General features: G+C 48.4%; 1 protein-coding gene across 1 annotated transcript in view; it reads left to right on the forward strand.

Moving 5' to 3' along the window:
- Positions 1 to 20,409, forward strand: part of LOC119375484 (uncharacterized) — a 33,286-nt gene extending 12,877 nt beyond the window's left edge. Inside the window, exon 5 of the mRNA XM_037645665.2 lies at positions 19,212 to 20,409. Coding sequence (XP_037501593.1) covers positions 19,212 to 19,470 — 259 coding nt within the window. The 3' untranslated portion in view covers positions 19,471 to 20,409. The remainder of the gene's footprint in view (positions 1 to 19,211) is intronic.
- The last annotated feature ends 1,146 nt before the right edge of the window (positions 20,410 to 21,555 follow it).

Here is a 21,555-nt window from a genome sequence, read left to right on the forward strand (position 1 = left end):
TTGATGAAAGAACGTTTTGACCTGCATAATCGCAGTTTCCACCGCATTTCGTTTGTCCTATCTACTGCAAAATTATTCAAGCATTATTCACCGTTATTTAATAGCCAAGGAGATCCCATTCCAGAGCGTCCTTCAAGTTTTTTCACCCAATTTAATAGATATTGTTATGGGGAGAATATATTTACACTATATATACACAGAATAAATTCAGCGGCTGGCAAGATGGCGCCCAGCTTGCAGGGTTCCTCTACGTAGTCTTTTTTCTTATCTTCTTCGTCGTCCTCTTCAGCCGGTTACATTATTTTTCGCCGACTGAAGCACCGACCCGGTACTAATCAGGAAGGAGGCTGTCGAGTGATATGGATTGAGCCGCTTAACATGCACTATGTCAATATGATGACGAACGACGGTGTGAAATGCCACGACGGAGAACTTGTGTACATAGGCCAAAATTCAATAGCGCTAGACAGGATGCGTTGTCCGTTATAGTAACGAGAGTGTGCGGAAACGCAACGTTGTGCGAAAGCAGGACGTCAGGATTCGGAGACACTATATAGTCATCGTCGGGTACAGGAGGTACAGGTGAGACGCCGATGTAACTGTCTGTTGAGGAATGCGAATGTCTTCAGCGGAATTGAGCCGGCTTGGAGGGCAACCGGGAGGATCAACAGCAGTAGGTAGAACGAGTTGCACCGCACCGGCAGAACAGTCTATCAATGCCCGATGTTCCGACAAGAAATCGAGCACCAAAATTAGGTCGTGAGGGAAATGTTCCAGGACGTAAAACATAACCGATGTGTGGTATTCGGCGACGGTCATACGATCTTAACACGCAGCAACCACGGCAGGTGTTCCACCATCAGCAGTTCCCACCACAGGAGTTGGGGCAGGAGTAACGACTTTTTCAAGCGTGTTCTAAGGTCAGCGTTCATAACAGACGCCAGTGTCAATTAGGGCTGTAACTGGTACACCGTCCACGTCTGCATCGATAAGATTCCGATGTGCAGGTAAGGTTCCGATGTGCGAGTGGCAGGGTCAGTAGAAGATTTTGCCATCGGGTTGTAATTGCAGCATCACCTCTAGGAGCTGCTCTCGTCAGTCTTCCGGAGGTGAGCGCCGTAAGGAGCTTGGGGACGGCGGTCGACGAGATGGGGGCGAGCGTGAAAAACGGCGTTGCGGCGAAGGTGAGCGGCTGAGTCCAGAGGGCAAAGAAGTGTCGTCAGGCGTGAGCGGCTGTGTTTGCGGCGATGAGCGTAGATTGCCGGGAGGTAGGTGATCGGATGGAAGGTATGATCGTGGTGTCGAGTTAGACCAAGAACGGCAGTGACGAAAGATATGGCTTACACGACCGCAGTTGAAGTATATTGGCCGGTCGTCTGGTGTGCACCATTCCGCCGGGTTACGATAACGTGGGGGAGCGGAAAAATGTCGGTTGGGTGTGACAGCGACAGATGGAGTTCGCGGAGCATATTCAGGTCGGTGAATAGAGAAGACGTTGTTCAAGCCGATGTTGGCCAATTCTTGGTGCACGACGGTCTGGATCAGGCAGACGGTGGCGTGATAGTTGTCAGGGCTGAGGGTTGGTGAGGTGAGCGGAGCGGCGGCTTTGATTTCGCGGCGTACAATGCGGACAACATCCCTGAAACTTTGAATAACAGAGAGCTGAGCTAGTTGGTAAGTATTCATTCTAAAAAGACAGGGCGTGCAAACACGGACACAAGAAAGATGTGAGGACACCACAAACGCCGACTAACAACTGAAGAGACGCACAACGGCTGAAAAGAAAGAAGGCGCGAAAACTTATCTGCGCATGCCCATGCAGCAGGCGAACCTATCAATCCGGCACGCGTGGCGGTCTACGTGGAAGATAACTGTTAAGGCGAGAGAGAGAGAGAGAAAGCTCTTTAATGAAAAACAGAGAATTCTGCCGAACTGTTAAGGCATTTGATAAAGATGAAATCAAATGCCTGTTAAGGCATTTGATTTCATCTTTATGCAAGCTAATCGATGGTTGGCTCACGCATGCGCTACCACTATTCTCGATATGCCATGTTTCAATCATCAGGCGCGTTTCTTCATTTCTATGACGGTACAACACTGCGCATTCATCGAATTTTGGCGTGCACTTACAATCTCGACAATGTAAAGATAGATTAGACGGTGAGCCTCCTGTTATGTTCCAACAATCTCTAGTTAATGTATCGGCCCGTTTGTCCTACGTAGAAGCGGCCGCAGCTGAAAGGGACCTTACACCACACTCGTACGGCAATCAGTGAATTTGTTGGTGCGTTTTACGAAACAAATATCGGTCCGCTTCTTGTCTTTTACTCGCTCATTCTTCCTCCGCAGAGCGGCACAAGTCTTTCCAGGCTTATTGGCCGCCGTGAAAACAACATTAACGCCGTATCTACTTCCTACTTTCTTTAGCCTGTGAGATACGCAATGAATGTACGGTATGCCTACGACACGTTTCTTCCTATCGCTTTCCTATCGCTTCCTATCCGTGTTTGCACGCCCTGTCTTTTTAGAATGATCCCTGAAACCTTCCGTAAAAGGCACGCGGGGGTCTTCGCAGGTGGACAGAGCAGACGTGTAGGTAAGCGTGCAAACTGGTGGAGAACACGGCGGCTCTTGGCTTCCTCAAAGCGCCGGCATTCAGAAATGATGTCTTGTACAGTAGAATTCTTGAAGACAAAAGGTGAAAGGCATCATATGCTACCCACTTGATGACATGGGCATCTGCTTCGGAGTCTGCAAATTCACCCTGCGGCACAAACCGAGCACGTCCTGAATGTGAGTAAAGTAGGATTCGGTGCATGTCTGAACATGAGACGCGAGACCTTTTTGGGCGCAGTGCTGGCGTCCCACAGGCCTGCCGAATAGCTCCCGAAGCTTTTGTTTGCATAAATCCCAGCTGGTCAGCTCTTCCTCGTGCGTTTCATACCAGATCTTCGCGGCGCCCATTAGGTAGAAGATCATATTGGCCGGCATGAGCGTTGGGCCACATCGCATACGTACGCCCGCACGCTCATATGTCTTTAGCAAGTCTTCTACGTCACTGCCATCGGTGCCCGAAAAGGTACCTAGGTCTCCGGGAGGCTCCAAAATGAGGGTTGACGGGCCGGTTGGAGGCGGCACAGTAGCCGCTGAAGGGTCGGCATTGTTGACTTCCATCGCCATTAAAGCGGCGACTAAGTGCCCGCTGTGAAGCTTCGTCCTGTGTGAAGTGAACACCCCGCACCTTCCCCCAAAGATGTTACGGTGAGAGTGTATTTACACTATATATACACAGAATAAATTCAGCGGCTGGCAAGATGGCGCCCAGCTTGCAGTAGTAGTAGTATCCTCTACTTCATGGCTCATACCCACTCTGGGGAATTGGCCAAGGATTTATCTTATGAGAATTTTTTTTAAAGGGCCATCGACGTCGTGTTCTTTCTTCTCTTCTTCTTCGTCCTCTTCAGCCCGTTACAATATTAAACGAAAAAAACAACACAAGTAAAAAACAACGTTTGTTAAGATAGCTGACTAATGAACATGATTAGGCAACTGCTCGAAAAATTCCTCATTTAATGACTCGCGCAATGATGCCTCAAGAAGATTCCAAATGCCTTTAGTAGGTGGGAAAAATGCAAATTAAAAAAAAATCTAGCCAGCTCGACTGCGCGAAGACTGTCGAAACAGCGAAGCTTATGCCCGTCCTTCATCAGGCTATATCGTACATCTATGTTTTTCAAGTCTTCCATTCGCTGGCGCTTAGCTTCGGCCTCCCTTGCGCGAACATCGCAGTTGGTCCGGCGACGACATGCCCGTTCTGGCGTTAGTTCTGGCTGACGCTCACGTCGGGTGGCTTCGTCATCGGGAGAACGAGCAATGTTCGCCTTTCTGAGAACGGAAACTCCTGAATACTGACACTGACACACTATTTTGCACTCCATTGCGGCTCACCCTCACCCCATCTTGGCGCGTTTCTCGAAGGTTCACTCCTCGACATCCTCCACCCTCGCCCTTGCAACTCTCAACATGCACTCGCCTCTCGCCGCAGCCCTCCTCTTCCTAGCGAGCCTGAATATCGCCACACCGCAAGGCCAAGGGCACGTGATCAGTTCTACGGCGACCCCGGATATGAAAGCCTTGACTAAGAACAGCTTCGCTGTGAAAGGTCGATCTATGAATTCATGGGAACAGTATCAAGGTGACTTGTTCTGGTGGGCCGAGAAGAAGGGCTTTCGAAAAGAAGAGGCACAAAGATAGTGGCTTTCTCGTGAACAATTTTATGACGCAGAACCAACGCGGTTTCAAGTATATTCCCTTCAACTACCTCTGCAGTGCCTCAATATATATACATCAACATTGCCAAAGTAGATGGAAAGAGCGTGCCACCTTGTGACGGATGCGTATACTTTAAAAAATTGGCGAAGCTTGCACTAAGCAGCGCATTGCTTGAAACAGCGAAACTGCACGTTTCTGCACACTAATTTGGCTACTTCTAGGGTGTTTCTAGGCGTTGACTAGGTTATGCAGGTTGTTGATTGTTTCTAAATTGCTTCTAGGTGGTTGCAAGGCTTTAGCTTGGTGATGCAGGTTGTTTCTCCGTTGATTCTCAGCGCGGAGACGTTTGAGTTCAACTACAGGCAGTCACGGACCCGACGCGGATGTTCAAACTCCAGAGACGGAACTTCGTGCTGAGACCAAGCGTTCGCACCCCTCATAGACCTACGGGAACGTCGTCGCTGGCGTAGGGCCTTCCATCGCTTCGGGATCTTCTTGCAGCCGCCGTCGCCTTTCCCGTTCCCTAGTATACTCTCGTTGTGCGTCTTCGGGGTCTTCGACTAGCCGCCGTCGCTTCGCAGCAATTTGGTGGGCGAACTGTTGCTGCCTTCCTTCTTAGTGGAAGTTGTGTGTAGTGGGATGTTCCCAATTTCTGTGGCACATGCCCGTTTATGATCATAGTTTTCTGATAGGCCGCACAGTGGCGCATACCCATTTGATGACGATAGTGCTCTTCATTTTTAAGGAACCAGTGGTGAGTAGGGGGATTTACCTAATTCCTGTGGCACATACCCGTTTGTGAAGATTATAGTTTCCTCATGCGAGATACCAGGAACGATTTGCTGAACAGCTTAGGTGTTAAAAGCTCACCTAGCATTGCGCAAACCAGACTGATTGGGGACCACGCGTCTTGTTTAAACTGCAATGCTGTGCACATATCGATATGTGTATACCTGTAACTGCTTTCGCTGTTCCCGTGGGAAAAACGGTATAGGGTCAGCGTTAACCTGCCCTCTGACAGGAAGAAAGAATGACAACAAAGCTATTGAATACAGTTCCTAAAAACAACTGCGCAGCATACACCTTTGACAATATTAGACCAGTTGTGCTAACTTCTAATCTGGTTATATTAATAGAAATAATTCTTCATGGCTTGTCTTATAAAATTGGTAGAAGATACAGAGGTTTCATAGAATTCGTGTACAAATGTCCACATCAATATTCTCCTCTCCTTCCTTTCATGTTGCGTGTGCTATATATACCCCCATGTACGGAATAAAACCTTGGTTGTAAGTCAGCGCTTGGTCCGTCTCTTTCACTGTCCCGTACGCATTTCGCGCTGTTTCTGGTATCGTTGAACATGTACCAACCGGTCCAAATACGCACCTTAGTTTTCAGCCCATTACAAATTGGTTTTAGACCTAGATGTTCTATTTGGCATGCCCATGTGAACTTGGAGAACCAGATCCAACTAGCACGCCGTCATAGACAAATAGCAGCCCTGGTAACACTGGATATCTCAAAAGCTTACGATAGTGTGGAACATAAAATAATATTGGATCAATTGAAATTTCATGATATCTCTATTTCTATAGCGAGGTGGTTTAGTGAGTTTTTAACTGGAAGGGAGTTTTATTCTTCACTAAAATGTCATTCTTAAGTATACATTTCCAGTCAGGATTTCCTCAGGGAGCAGTCACCTCACCTCTTCTTTTTAATGAATTGCTAAGCACTATTCCCAGCCATGATGGCCTATACACATACATATATGCAGATGACATAGCATTGCTTGCTTTAGGCAGTGCTCTACATTCGCTATATACTATCTTATAGAGAAATATGTGTGCCATTGAAAAGTGGCTACAGGTTGTCCATTTATGTCTTAATGTTTCAAAGAGCGCAGTCATAGTTTTGCCTTTGGATAACCCAGTTAATAGACTAACTTGCAACCTGCAGAACATACTACAAGTGGACCCAGTAAAATATGTGGGAATCATTTATAATAATCGCCTCCTCTGGCATACACACAATGAATACATAACAAAGAAAGGAGTACGAGCGCTAGGAGTTTTACGAAGACTTTGCAACAGTCGATCGGGGATGCGAAGAGACACACTAATTATGATATACAAAATGTATGTACGCCCAGTATTAGGATTCGGATGTGTTTTATATTCGGGTGCACCAGCTTATAAATTGCGTCCACTTGTACTGCTGGAAAGGGAGGCCCTAAGGTTATGCCTCGGACTCCCGAAATTCGTAGCCAATAATGTCCTGTACTTAGAGGCAATATTGCCCTCTCTTTTGTGCAGATTTAAGATACTAAAGGTACTATAAAGGCATTTATTGACGGCACTAGTCGACGAAGCACAACGGCGACAGTCAAGACAGAGCGCGGACTCTGAGCGCGAGGAGCGTGCTGTCCGAGAAGAGCCGAAGGGGATGATGATGATGATGATGAAATACATTTATTATAAAAGAAAAAAGAAAGAGAGTTTGGGGGCCAAAGCATGACCCCGCTACATGGTCGGCGTCCCTAGTCCGGGACACCGCATGACGAGGCCCCGTCTCGCGCCCGTCGCACCAGAGCCCGTTGCGACTCCAGTGAGGAGCAGTTGAGGAGGGCAGTCTCCCATGCCTCTCGTGAAGGGGTAGGGGAAGGGGGCAGGTGGGGATTTTTAGTACATGCCCACACCATGTGGAAGATATCACAGGTCTCCCCACAGTGTGGGCACCGCCCATTCGTGTTCGGATATCCGCCTTACTCAGCCCCTTTGCAGGAGCCGGGAAAAGGCGGTGAGAATTTCTTTGAACCGCAGCAGCGGCGTATTGGCCTCCGAGTCATAAGGGACGACCCACTAGAGAGCGCCCGAGAGGGCGATCCATTACAGACTTCCAACGCTTCGCTACAATTACCCCGGGTACGAAATCACCTACTTGGGACCTGTCCGGGCCTTCACAAGGCTCACACCCGCCACCTACGAGGCCTTGACTACCGCCCCGGTCGACCACCCGACTTAACGCGCTGGACGCACGGGCCGTTGCATCGACCGCTCCTGGCCTTTATCAGCGAATCCGAACTCTTTCCTTTTATTTAACTTATGCCGTAGGGCATACTGGCGCCAATAAAAAAAAAAAGAAAAAGGGAGCCGCCTGGCGACCTAACTGCTTGTCACTATGAGCGGGTCATGATAGGGCTTCAGGCGCTCCACGTTGACAAAGTCGCGCCCTCGACGGCGCATGTCCGAAGATGGTTCAATGGGCTCGATCAGGTAGTTGACCGGGGATGTGCGTTCGACGACACGGTAGGGGCCGTCGTACTTGGACAGCAGTTTGGAAGAGAGGCCAGGTGCAGTGGTAGGGACTGAGAGCCATACGAGTGCTCCAGGGCGGAACGTGGGCGCAGAAGTGGTGGTGTCACCGCGAATTCTCTTTTGCCGCTCTTGGTCATGCGTAGTAAACGTCTTGGCAAGCTCCCGACACTCCTCAGCAAGTCTGGCTGTGGCAGAAATAGGCGCACACTCAGACGGATCCGGCTTGTATGGAAGGATTGTGTCGATTGTGTGCGACGGGTGTCTGCCGTACAATAAGAAAAAGGGGGAGAAACCAGTAGTGCTCTGAGGGGCGGTATTATAGGCGTAGGTGACGAAAGGCAGAATGGCATCCCAATTGGTGTGATCGGCGGCGACGTACATCGAGAGCATGTCGCCGAGCGTGCGGTTAAAGCGTTCGGTGAGGCCATTCGTCTGCGGGTGGTAAGCAGTAGTTTTCCGGTGAACAACGTTGCACTCTTTCAGGATGGCTTCGACGACTTCCGACAAGAAGACACGACCTCGATCGCTGAGCAGCTCCTGGGGTGGACCGTGGCGCAGCATGAATCGGTGCAGCGGGAAGGAAGCAACATCGCGCGCTGTAGCCGCTGGGAGGGCGGCAGTTTCGGCGTATCGCGTAAGGTGGTCAACAGCGACGATGGCCCAGCGGTTACCAGCCGACGTTAGAGGAAGTGGTCCATACAAGTCTATGCCAACGCGCCCGAACGGCCGGTCAGGGCAAGGCAGAGGTTGCAGAACTGCCGGCGACAGGTGCGTTGATGTTTTGCGGCGCTGACAATCGATGCAGGGGCGAACGAACTTCTGCACGTAGCGGTACATCTTTCGCCAAAAGTACCGTTGGCGAATGCGGTGGTAGGTTTTCGATACCCCAGAGTGTGCGCACTGCGGATCAGAGTGGAACGATTCCCATATGTCAGAACGCAGACCGCGGGGTATTACGAGTAGCCACTGGCGGCCGTCGCCGTAATTGCGTCGGTGGAGGAGGTCGTCGCGAACGGCGAAATGGTGGGCTTGACGACGCAACGCGCGAGTGGATGGTGTTGCCGATGGATCAATCAGCAAGTCTATCAATGAGGCGATCCAGTGATCCTTGCGCTGTTCAGTAGCGATGGTGTGAATGTCGATAGAAGAAACGGCATTGTCAGACACTGAGCTATGGGTATTGTCGTCGGGCAAGGGGGAGCGTGAGAGTGCGTCGGCGTCAGCATGCTGGCGTCCATCGCGGTACAGCACGCGGATATCGTAGTCCTGTAGGCGAAGTGCCCAGCGGGCGAGGCGACCTGAGGGATCCTTCAGTGACGACAACCAGCATAGTGCATGATGGTCGGTGATCACATCAAATGGGCGACCATACAAATAAGGTCGGAATTTCGTAAGGGCCCAGATGATCGCCAGGCATTCCTTTTCGGTGACGGTGTAATTGGCCTCGGCTTTAGTAAGCGTACGACTTGCATACGCCACGACATATTCAGGGAACCCTGGTTTGCGCTGCGCAAGGACAGCGCCAAGGCCAACACCGCTAGCGTCTGTGTGTACCTCTGTAGGAGCCGTAGGGTCGTAGTGGCGTAGTATGGGAGGCGACGTCAACAAACGGCGGAGCTTTTCGAAAGCGTCGTCGCACTCGGACGACCATGAATGGAGGGGCCCGTTACTTCCGAGGAGCTTCGTCAGAGGCGATATGATGGTCGCGAAATTTCGAATGAAGCGCCGAAAGTAGGAACACAGTCCTACGAAACTGCGCAGTTCTTTGACGGACGTAGGTTTCGGGAACTCGGTCACGGCGCGAAGTTTGCCTGGATCGGGGAGAATTCCGTCCTTGGACACGACGTAGCCGAGGATTGTCAGCTGCCGTGCTGTAAATCGGCACTTCTTTAGGTTCAGTTGCAGACCGGCGTCGCTCAAACGCGTCAAAACATGCCGTAGGCGTTGAAGATGGTTGGAAAAGTCCGAAGCAAAAACGACGACGTCGTCGAGGTAGCACAAGCACGTGTGCCATTTCAGGTTGCGCAGAACGGTATCCATCATGCGCTCAAAGGTGGCGGGCGCATTACACAGCCCAAACGGCATGACGTTGAATTCGTACAGGCCGTCGGGCGTGACAAAGGCGGTCTTCGGTCGAGCTTCGTCAGCCATAGGTACTTGCCAGTACCCTGAGCGCAAATCGAGAGATGAAAAGAATTCGGCGCCTTGCAGGCTGTCAATCGCATCGTCTATTCGCGGCAGTGGATACAAGTCCTTACGAGTGATCTTGTTGAGTCGTCTGTAGTCGACACAGAACCGCACAGAACCGTCCTTCTTCGCAACAAGAACGACAGGAGACGCCCAGGGGCTGTTGGAGGGTTGAATAACATCGCGTCGAAGCATGTCGTCGACTTGCTCGGTGATTACACGGCGTTCTGTGAGAGATACGCGATATGGACGTTGCCGCAGTGGCAGGTGGGCGCCAGTATCGATGCCGTGCGTAACGGCCGACGTGCGGCCGAGAGGCGTTTGAGCGACATCGAAAGAAGAGCGAAATTCTTCCAACAGGTCCAGAAGCTGGGAACGCTGGACCTGCGTAAGGTTGTCAGCTATGGTGGAACCAAACACGTCAGCGGGTGATGAACCAGACATCGAAACAGCACTGAGCGTACTGGAACTGCGGCCGTGCGTGTCATCGGGTTCGTCCATAACTTGTGCGTCTTCGAGGGGTTCCACGCTGCCGAGACATTCCCCTCGCACCAACGTAACACTGTACGGGGAGGGGTTGATTACAAAAATAGAGGTGCTTCCCTGAGTGATTTGAACGGTCGCGAAAGGCACCAGCAAGCCTTTCCTCGTGCAAATATGGTCATATGGCGAGAGGAGTGCAACGGTGTCGGATAGACTGGCGCAGTAGACGGACACCGCCGTTGACGAGTTTGGAGGCAATTTGATGTCGTCTTTGACGAGTACCTTGCTCGCAGCCGACGGACTGTCTTCCGGCGTCAAATTATAGAATGGTGACAGCTCTATTTCGGCTGGTGCGCAATGAATGACGGCGTCGTGGCGGGAGAGAAAATCCCATCCGAGGATGACGTCGTGAGAGCAGGCAGGAATTATGATCAGTTCAACGGCGTACATAGCGTCCTTAATCATGACGCGGGCTGTGCACACCGCTGTAGGGTGAATACGTTGGGCGCTGGCTGTACGGAGGGAGAGCCCGGAAAGTGGCGTCGTCACTTTGCGCAGTATTCGGCTAAGCTTTGCGTCCATAACGGATACAGCGGCTCCAGTGTCGATAAGGGCAGATGCACGAACACCGTCTACAAACACGTCTATCACGTTCGATGGGCTTCGCTGAGGGCTTTCGCAGTTCGATCGCGTCGCAGCCCTTGCCTCGTGGACTGCGACGACTAGTTTTCCTGGTCGCGTGGGACCAGACGTCGCCGCATCGGGGACAGTGAGCGGCGTCGTGGTGACGGTGAACGGCGGGTAGAGGGCGCTGGGCGAGACGGCGGTGACATAGGCTGCGGTGAATCGTAATACGGGCGGCTCGACTGGCTTGGCATGGTTGAGGCGACTGGAGGAAACTGCACGCGATTGCAATAGCGGGCGACGTGACCGGCGCAACCGCACGCAAAGCAGATGGGGCGGTTGTCGGAAGTGCGCCATCGGTTCGCCGGGGTGGGTCCCATCCATGGCCCAAGACGCGGTGGACGGGGCGGCGGCTGATAGGACTGCATGGTGGGCTGCAGTCGTGGCCTAGGAATGACGTCGGCGTACGCAGCCGGCACACTCGCCTGGAAGGCCTGTGGTCTGGCGACGACTTCGGCGTAAGGATGTGGGGCAGACACAGGGATCGCTGGGGGTGTCCTGGCTACAACTTGCGCGTAATTGAGTGGCGCAAGCGCCGGAGGTGGCTGGTGGTATTCCGGCATCACCTCCGCGATTTCCTGTTGAATAGCGCGGCGTAAGTTAGGCAGCAGTGTGGTCGACGGCTGTTCAACATGCTGCGACTGAGGCAAGGAGGTCAGTAGAGAAAGCTGGCGGGCAATTTCCTCGCGTACAAATGACTTGATCTCGGCGAGCAAGCCCGAGTGATCAGAAATGGCCGACAAGCCAGCGAGGTCGGCGTCGCGTGATGGAGGTCGACGGGTCAGCAACCGCTGCCGGCGCAGCTCCTCGTAGCTTTGACAGAGCGTGATCACCTCTGTCACGGTACGAGGGTTCTTGGCGAGCAGCATGGTGAAGGCATCGTCGTCGATACCTTTCATAACGTGTCGGATCTTCTCAGACTCAGACATGGTTACGTCGGCCTTCTTGCACAAGTCGAGGACGCCTTCGATGTAGCTGGTAAACGACTCACCGGTCTGCTGAGCTCGTTCACGTAAACGCTGTTCGGCTTGCAGTTTACGTACGGCAGGTCGGCCAAACACGTTGATGATGGCGGTCTTGAAATCAGACCACGTGAGGAAATCGGTTGCGTAGTTGTTGTACCACAGGCTGGCCACACCCGCGAGGTAGAAAACCAGGTTGCTCAGCTTTCCTGCCTCGTCCCATTTGTTGGGTACGCTCACGCGCTCGTATATCGCGAGCCAGTCCTCCACGTCAGTGCCATCCGCGCCGGTGAATATAGGAGGGTCGCGGATGCGGGGGGAACCGGAGCATGGTGTCAGTACAGGGGGAAGCGTTTGCTGGGCGGCGTCTTGAGGCATGGTAGAGGTCACGGTACGGGATCGAAGCGCCAGGGGCATCGAACGGACCGAAGCTGGTTGGACGGCGCACTAGAGAGCGCCCGAGAGGGCGACCCATTACAGACTTCCAACGTTTCGCTACAGTACAAACATTCCTAACGATGTATGAATAGCCTATAAAACTAAAAATTATTTTCATATCTCAGCCAGCGTTATTTTTAGGGGCGAAGCTCCTTATAGCGGCACCCGTTCGTCCCTCGTAGCGTAGTATGTAACCAGTCTTACGCGTTGACCTGCAAGGTGGTGCCTGTGGGAGATTTTTCCTGTGCGTTGTTGAACAATAAAAAATTCGCAGCGTTAGCTAAAAGCCGACTTCTTCTGTCTCTCATTCCCATTAGCAGCCATTCTTTACCTCCAAGGTAGTGCCTGGTGAGATTTCTCCTGTGCGTGATTAAACAATAAAAATTTTGTTCAAAACGCCGTTGATTGATGAAATAAACCAACAAAAGACGCCAGATGTTTTGTAAAAGCAAAACAAAAGAACGCCAGATGTTTCTAAAGCAAAACGAAAAGACGCCAGCTGCTTAACGAAAGACGCCAGATGTTTTCTAAGCAATGATTTTCTAAACAATGAAAATTCACAGCGTACATGTAAAATTAAAGTGCGCTGCAAGTCGTCATAACTCATCGAACCTTTAGTATAAACGCGCCCGATCTCACGTCGGTGATGATGTACTGGGCAGAATTCACGGAAGATTCACGGTTTACCGATGAACCTCCGCAGCTTCGCCCACTCATCATCATTCACTCCGTGGATATGCTGTGATTTTTTTTCTATCTTACTGTCCTCGGTTTCATGCACCGCAGGTGGGCTAGGTACAAGCACATCTTGGACCATTATATGCTAAACTGAGTGAAGTTCTTTCCATTGACAAGGAAAGACAGAACCTTGAAATCATTGTTGTTGGTATATATCCAAATCGAGTCAAAAATTTGTTTTACCAAATATTAAACGGCCTGCTACAAAGGCATTTAGGGGGGATAAATTTAGCAAATACCATAGCTACAGATGCCTGACAATCCGAAGAAAAATCTTGCATAGGTATTTTCTCCGAGACCTTCAAGTGGTCATTCTCATTAAGATTTCCCGAGTTCTTATGAGTATTTGCGGCGGAATTTCTAGCGGTGATTAGGGCTTTACGAAAGCTCAGCCCATCAATCTCAAGTGTGGCCATAGTTACACATTCTTTATCTTTGTGTTCAGAACTCCCTGCAAACAGTGATTCTCAATTATCACGTACTTTTCATTTTTTTTTGTTCTCACCCACATAACTTTAATCCGAATAATCTGGGTACCGGGCCACAAAGGGATACAATATGAATGAAATGGCGGACACTCTGGAGAAAGCCGTTCTCCATGGTTGGGTACTCTCAATTATCCAACCATCAGCACTCATAATTCGTGACAGATTTAGAAGGCGTGTCGCAATTTAACACTCTGGTAAAGTATTATTCGCTCATATAAATGAATATTAACACCTCTTGTTGCCATTGCGTAGGAATTTCTGTTCAATAAGAAAAAAGGAAGTTATTTCTACAAAATTATCCTGTCGCGTTCCGCAACTAAACTTTTACATGCATCGAGCTGGTATGCTTCCTTCTCCTTTTTGCTCGTTTTGCAACAATGACGAAACAGTCGAACATTAATTTTTATCATGCAACCGTTTCAATTTACTGAGGAAACACATTCTCTAAGCGGTGTTCAATCGAATTAGATTGGATTTCATTGCTTCTAATGTTCTATCCTTGGGAGCCTCTCATTAGGTCAGTGTCACCGGGATGTCTGTTCCGCTGTACAAAAATTGTTAATTGAATTTCAAATTTTTAAAGCAGCATTAATAATTTATTCTAACTATTGTACAATGCATTAGTCATACAATTGAAATGTGACCACTTTTATCTATAGCTTATTTGTTTCTTGGCCAATCCCCCAGAGTGAGTGTGATCCAGGCACCTAGGCAAGGGTGAGGGGGCCCAGGAGGGCCCCCCTCGCCCGAAATTCGTCTAGCCTATATTCCCGGGCAACATTTCGTTCTATTTGCCATGGAAACACTTTCTTTCTAACAAATAGGCTTTGGTCCGCCCCTTCCCCTCTCCCCCCCAAAAAATCCTGGCTACGTGCCTGGTGTGAGCAATTCATAAAGACAATCATCATCATCACTTAGCCATATTTGCACACAAATCCCATCTGCACGCGCACTCTGACTTTCGTATCTGGCCGAGGAACACAAGCACAACCGTGTATTGCTGGTTCTGCGAATATCTAACGTGAAGCATTAATAGCGTCGTTACAGGAACATTGCAGTGGTTACGTAGTTTAGTGCGTGCTTTGCTTGTTCCGCTGCTCTTGAACATCAGAACGCACCGGCGGTGAGATTTAACTCGTCATTACGAAAACAGCAGTCCCGCGCCCTTGTCATTAGGCTTAGTCGCATGTAACGCCACATTGCGATGACCTCGTCTACGCCAATGCACATATGCATAACTCATGAATTGATGCTCCGTAATTGGGTTGCGAACGAGTTGCGTACGTAGGACGTCGTCTTCGTAATCTGATCTTCGTTTCGTCACCGTCGCCTTGCTGCTGTTGCGATATACGCGCTCACGTTGCACATGCATATTTACTTGATCACAAAAACGTTCCCCAACAAAGTAACACTTTGCAAGAGATGGTAGATAGGCTTGCAGTGCTTAAGCTACACTGTGACAGTTAAATGAAGTCGACAAAAGACTATTTACGGTAGTATCTATAATTATTGAGCAACAATGGTAAGACACATATGAAGATGTCCTTTCTTTCCACCGGGGCCAGTTGACTAGAATTCGTGCTGAGCAAATATCCGAAAGTCTGTGCGCCGGTACACTTCAATATCTGCACAGCATGAGAGCTTTCTGCAAGGCTTCAGAATGACGCAACAAGGAAGACGAAAATACGAAAGATCACACGAACACAAGCGCCGACTCACAACTAAAGTTTATTCCATATCACAGAGCAGATATATACACACACGTGGCCACACACAACGTCAAAAAACAAAAAAAAACAAAAAAAACAACCAAAAACCAAAGCACGTTAACCATTCAGGTACAAGATTTCTTTATCCTGTAGCGCAATCGAGGGACAGCTGACACAAGACTGTTTTTTATTTTGAATGCTCCATGCCTCGATTACTTTCCGAGTCGTCTTATCATGATGCCTTGAAATGATGCTAGTGAGGCTAAACTGAGGCGCGCAGCCGCACTTCTGACAATGCTGAGAACTGTGCGAAAAACTACCACAACGTAGGTTGGCCGCATGTTCCCTTAACCTCACGTTAACACATCGGCCCGTCTGGCCTACATAAGCAGAGGCGCAAGACAACGGCAGACTATAAACCACATTCGTGGCACAACTGATAGCCGGATTTTTGTGCTTAACACCACAACCTTCTTTCTTTTCTTTTTTGGCCTCTGCCTGTCTCTCTACACGTTCGCAAATAGCCCCCAATTTGTTTGGTAACGAAAAAACCACTTCCACCCCATATCTACGTGCGACATTTTTCAAACCATGGGACAAGGCATGAATTTACGGTACGACGGCCACACATTTCTCCTTTTTCTCATCGATTCGTTCTTTCTTTGCTTCCTTGCCCTCCCCTTGTTTTACTGCTCGAATTAACTTTTCACAAGTACGTGTCAAAACATGATCCGGGAACCCCGCACTTTTTAACCTACCGACCTGTCTTGACACACTCTCATTTATTCTATGAAGGCACGTCTTATTAACAGCTGACCGTAGAACAGAGCCAGCAATGCCGTCTTTCACAATTTTTGAATGGCCAGACGAATAGCTCAAAATTTCTGTTTTGGAACGTGGCCAAAACTCCCAACAAATGTGATCATGAGAGTCGGACAATATCAAATCAAGAAACCGCAGCTCGTTCTGCTGAGGAACCTCATACGTGAATTTTAGACCCTTGCCAACCCTCTTGAAAACGTCAAGTACGTCACCCAAAGTTCTAGAGCTTTTACTTTGATCTACGATTACAGGATAGTCATCTACATACCTAAAAATGTTTACACCACACCCACCAAGTTCCTGTTCAATATCTTCATCAACACAACCCAAAAATATATTGCTCAGAACCGGGGCAATCCTCGACCCGATAGAAATACCCTCTCTTTGCAAGTACAGCTTACCCTCGAAACCTACAACAGTGGATCTTAAATAACAGCTTAATGATTCTAGGAAGGAACTGACAGAAACACAGCACTTATTGACAATTTCACACTCATCATTGTACAAATCAAAGCATCTTTGCACACATCCTATCAATTCCCTCTGCTGTATAGAATAATATAAATCTTCTGCATCAACACTAAACATACGGAAATTTCCTGGTTTGCAGTTTTTCAAGTAATGCACAACTTCCTCTAAATTAGACACCATGAACGGATCCTGAACGTTCAGGTGGTTTAAGCATTTCTGAAGAAACTGAAACAAGCACAACTGCCAAGAACCTTTTTCAGAAACTATCGTTCTGAGCGGCAAACTGTCTTTATGTGTCTTTACTGTGAAAAAAACCTTCAAGTGAAAACATTTTGCCTTCCTCACACTAGAGGCTACTTTTTCAATACCATTAGCTTCCAACAATTCAACAGCCTTCTTCTTAACCCCCTCCAATTTGACAGATACCGCTTTAAAGTTCTTGTTTATAGCCACAAAGGCTTTGTCAAAAAACATGCTTTCAGGTAACACAACAAAAAAAAATTGTGTGAATTTGTCAATAAGTGCTGTGTTTCTGTCAGTTCCTTCCTAGAATTATTAAGCTGTTATTTAAGATCCACTGCTGTAGGTTTCGAGGGTAAGCTGTACTTGCAAAGAGAGGGTATTTCTATTGGGTCGAGGATTGCCCCGGTTCTGAGCAATATATTTTTGGGTTGTGTTGATGAAGATATTGAACAGGAACTTGGTGGGTGTGGTGTAAACATTTTTAGGTATGTAGATGACTATCCTGTAATTGTAGATGAAAGTAAAAGCTCTAGAACTTTGGCTGACGTACTTGACGTTTTCAAGAGGGTTGGCAAGGGTCTAAAATTCACGTATGAGGTTCCTCAGCAGAACGAGCTGCGGTTTCTTGATTTGATGTTGTCCGCCTCTCATCATCACATTTGTTGGGAGTTTTGGCCACGTTCCAAAAAAGAAATTTTGAGCTATTCATCTGGCCATTCAAAAATTGTGAAAGACGGCATTGCTGGCTCTGTTCTACGGTCAGCTATTAATAAGACGTGCCTTCATAGAATAAATGAGAGTGTCTCAAGACAGGTCGGTAGGTTAAAAAGTGCGGGGTTCCCGGATCATGTTTTGACACGTACTTGTGAAAAGTTAATTCGAGCAGTAAAACAAGGGGAGGGCAAGGAAGCAAAGAAAGAACAAATCGATGAGAAAAAGAAGAAATGTGTGGCCGTTGTACCGTATGTTCATGCCTTGTCCCATGGTTTGAAAAATGTCGCACGTAGATATGGGGTGGAAGTGGTTTTTTCGGTACCAAACAAATTGGGGGCTATTTGCGAACGTGTAGAGAGACAGGCAGAGGCCAAAAAAGAAAAGAAAGAAGGTTGTGGTGTTAAGCACAAAAATTCGGCTATCAGTTGTGCCACGAATGTGGTTTACAGTCTGCCGTTTTCTTGCGGCTCTGCTTATGTAGGCCAGACGGGCCGATGTGTTAACGTGAGATTAAGGGAACATGCGGCCAACCTACGTTGTGATAGATTTTCGCACATTTCTCAGCATTGTCAGAAGTGCGGCTGCGCGCCTCAGTTTAGCCTCACTAGCATCATTTCAAGGCATCATGATAAGACGACTCGGGAAGTAATCGAGGCATGGAGCATTCAAAATAAAAAAACAGTCTTGTGTCAGCTGTCCCTCGATTGCGCTACAGGATAAAGAAATCTTGTACCTGAATGGTTAACGTGCTTTGGTTTTTGGTTGTTTTTTGTTTTTTTTGTTTTTTGACGTTGTGTGTGGCCACGTGTGTGTATATATCTGCTCTGTGATATGGAATAAACTTTAGTTGTGAGTCGGCGCTTGTGTTCGCGTGATCTTTCGTGTTTTCGTCTTCCTTGTTGCGCCGTTCTGAAGCCATGCATCTGTACCAACTCGCCCAATTGTCAGTGCTACTCAGCTTTCTGCAAACCCAAATGGCGATGGATACTACAGTATAAGCTTGGGCGGAGTTGGCTTTTTTCGTGTTGTGCACAGAAATGTGCTGTATGGATACACTCTAAGAAAAAGGTAGAAGTATGTGTTACCCTTCTTCGGCGAGTCCTGACTTGACAGGCAGATGGCTCCGTTTAAAGAGGTCTGATGAGTCCCCTGCGACTCCCACGGCCGTCCGAAGAGATTTTAATAGTCTCTAAAAACCGTTCTAATCTCTAGAGTTTCTTTTTTTTTCTTGTTGTGATTGCAATCTAACTTATAAAACATCTGCTTTGTTTAAACAACCTGTTCATTTATTTGCGTGCTTATTTAGACCCCCTACTAGCCAATGACTATAAATGTAACGAGTGATACATATCTTCATGTACTAAGAGAACTTGAAATAAAAATAAAACTGAATGAATGGATGAATGATAGTTCACGTGTCACATTAGAAGGACGGACAGCTGGGCGAGTTGGTAACTCATCTGAGGTGGGTGGCGCGCAAAAGAACGATAATAACACAAGTGGAAGGTACATGGACCCGGCGCAAATAGTCACTTGTGTGCGTGTACGCGGCAGGCCGATACACACACACAAAAAGAGCCAAGTTATTTTTTTAGTGTATCCTGCAAAACACTGCGCACGACATTTATTTAGAGAGCGCGCAGTGGAAATAAAATTCATTTTTTTTTCAATGTTCTTACGTCGCAGCTCTTACTACAACACGCTGGATTGCATCGCTAAGACCCTCGAACCATGTGAGAGCGTCGGCTCTAAGGATTTCATGGTCGGAGTCATCGAGCAGATGTTCGGCGAGACACTCAACCTGGTCTGCGGCAGCTACACCAAGGGTTCGCAAAGCTGCGAGTCTCTGCCGCAGCTGTCACAGCTGGGCGCCAAGGATCGGCGTATTGGCAGCATTGTTGAACTCCTCTTGGAAGCAGCCGGCACTATCGGGCGCAAAAACTAGCGGCTTGCGCAACTTATTTCATTGCGGCTTTATGTATAGGCGTGGTAAAGGACAGGCCTAATTCAAGCGTGTGAAACATCTGCTGAATAATTGTTCAGCATTGCTGCGAAATTGCCTCTTAATAGGCAGTTTCAGAATGGGGTACACCAAGCTTTGTGTTTGCGTTTGCTGCCACGGCTCATGCGTCAAGCGCTAACCTCTTGGTTAAGCACATTATATTTTGCAAATACGCAGTTAACCAAGCAAAGCAAACGCTACTAACTCTATCATAAAACTCTCGAATGACTTGAGATATTGCAGCAAGATCGTGCAAACTTCCTGTAAATTCCATCATCGCAGAAGTGCACCAAATTTTCTAACTTGTAGTGATACTAAATAAATTTTCACGCTCATCACATTCTGTCAGTGGAGCGACGTCACCTCCTTACCCCTACTTCCAGCGATGATGTATACGACTAGTTTCTAGCGGATCGCATCCGCGGGCAAATGGCGCGGAGAAAAAAAAAACATGGCTGGTCCTTGCGTCATAGGAAACGGTATAACACAAAAGTAAGTTGAAATTGTGTCTTCATAGAAGTAGTGCTTATTGTGCAGTCATATATGAGAGCTTGTACAATGTCTATTCGGTGTTTGGCAGCTATAGCGCCGTTTGACGAGGATGTAGCCATGTTAACGCCTAGTGGCATGTCTCCATCACGAAAACTAACGACCACGATCATGATTAAACCGTTATGCTAACTCAAGCTGTGATCGTATATTTGGACACAGCGAATCGTGAATCCCTAGTAAAGATGACGTCGACAAGCTCATAATCAACACTGGCACCCGATATGTACTTCTTCAAAACGTCGACACTTAAGGAGAGAAACGGCACGGTGTGCGCTTTCTAGTAATGGGTAACCAACGCCAGTGCGCTTGCATACACTACTACACTGCGCTTCCGCAGCACGAGAGGCTGAAGTTTGTAGCTTGTGCTAGAGCACTGCAAGGGCCGATTTTTCCGGCCCGGGCCCGGCCCGTCCAGAAAACGCCACGCTCCGGCCCGCCCGAGCCCGGCCCGGTGTTCCTAAATGTGGCCCGTACCCGGCCCGGGCCCGAAAGGTTTGGCCCCGGCTCGGCTCGGCCCGTTTCAGCTAGGTATACCTAGTTCATAATGGATGCGCTCTCCAACCTTCGGTTATTGTGAAGATACCTGCCGCACGCAAGGTATTTTCTTGAGATAAAAATTGTTTTAGGAAAATCATTGTCATGACATTCACTTGTACTGTGTATACTTTCGGTTAATTAGGCCCGTAACACTCTTGCGAAATAATTGCAGGGCAATATAAAATATAATTGGAGTCATAGCTGGCGGTTTCATGTACGCACGCTGTGCTAACCACGCAACCTTATTTTTGCATTTCAAAGAACGACTACGAAATATAATACCTCCATAAAGTGTAACATTTTGAAGCGATTTCTCAGAAAGCAAATTGAAATCAAATTTCGAAGCGATTTCAGATAGAAGTTCTTTCATTCGTGCATGGCCAGTGCCTAAGCGAAACGAGGTCCCCGCCACCTTTTACGTGAAAATTTGCTTTCATTGCGAAGTTATTTGAAATGAAAAACTCGTGTCAGACGTGTCTACAGTAACGGTGTGTTGAATAAAGGGTGATTTAAATAAAACTACTCAGTCTGTGTGTGTGCTTGTGTGTGTGTTGGTTAGTCCCAGAATCCCGGATCGCTTCGCCAGCCTAATCACTCCAGTTGTGAGCCACACTCGGGGAAACGAGTGTCGCTATGGTCTGGCGCCTCACGACTAGTAATGGGGAAATCAACAACGGCGTTCGCCCAGGGATGAGAGTCGCTCCGCATCTTGCACTTAAACTGCACGAAAAACAGCTCCCGAAATATTAATGACTCACAGGTCGCGTTGACCAGTCTACGGTATCACGCAGGCGGAAACATCCGCGGCGGGCATGCAAGCGTAGCTGCATACTCGAAATGTTTTTCTAGATACAAACGCACACATCTCATATACACCTACTGAAGTAAGGGTCAATTTGTGAACTACTACGAATTCAAAACTGCAGTCGATTCTCACCT

The sequence above is a fragment of the Rhipicephalus sanguineus genome, chromosome 11, assembly GCF_013339695.2.
Source record: "Rhipicephalus sanguineus isolate Rsan-2018 chromosome 11, BIME_Rsan_1.4, whole genome shotgun sequence".
Lineage (NCBI taxonomy): Eukaryota > Metazoa > Arthropoda > Arachnida > Ixodida > Ixodidae > Rhipicephalus > Rhipicephalus sanguineus.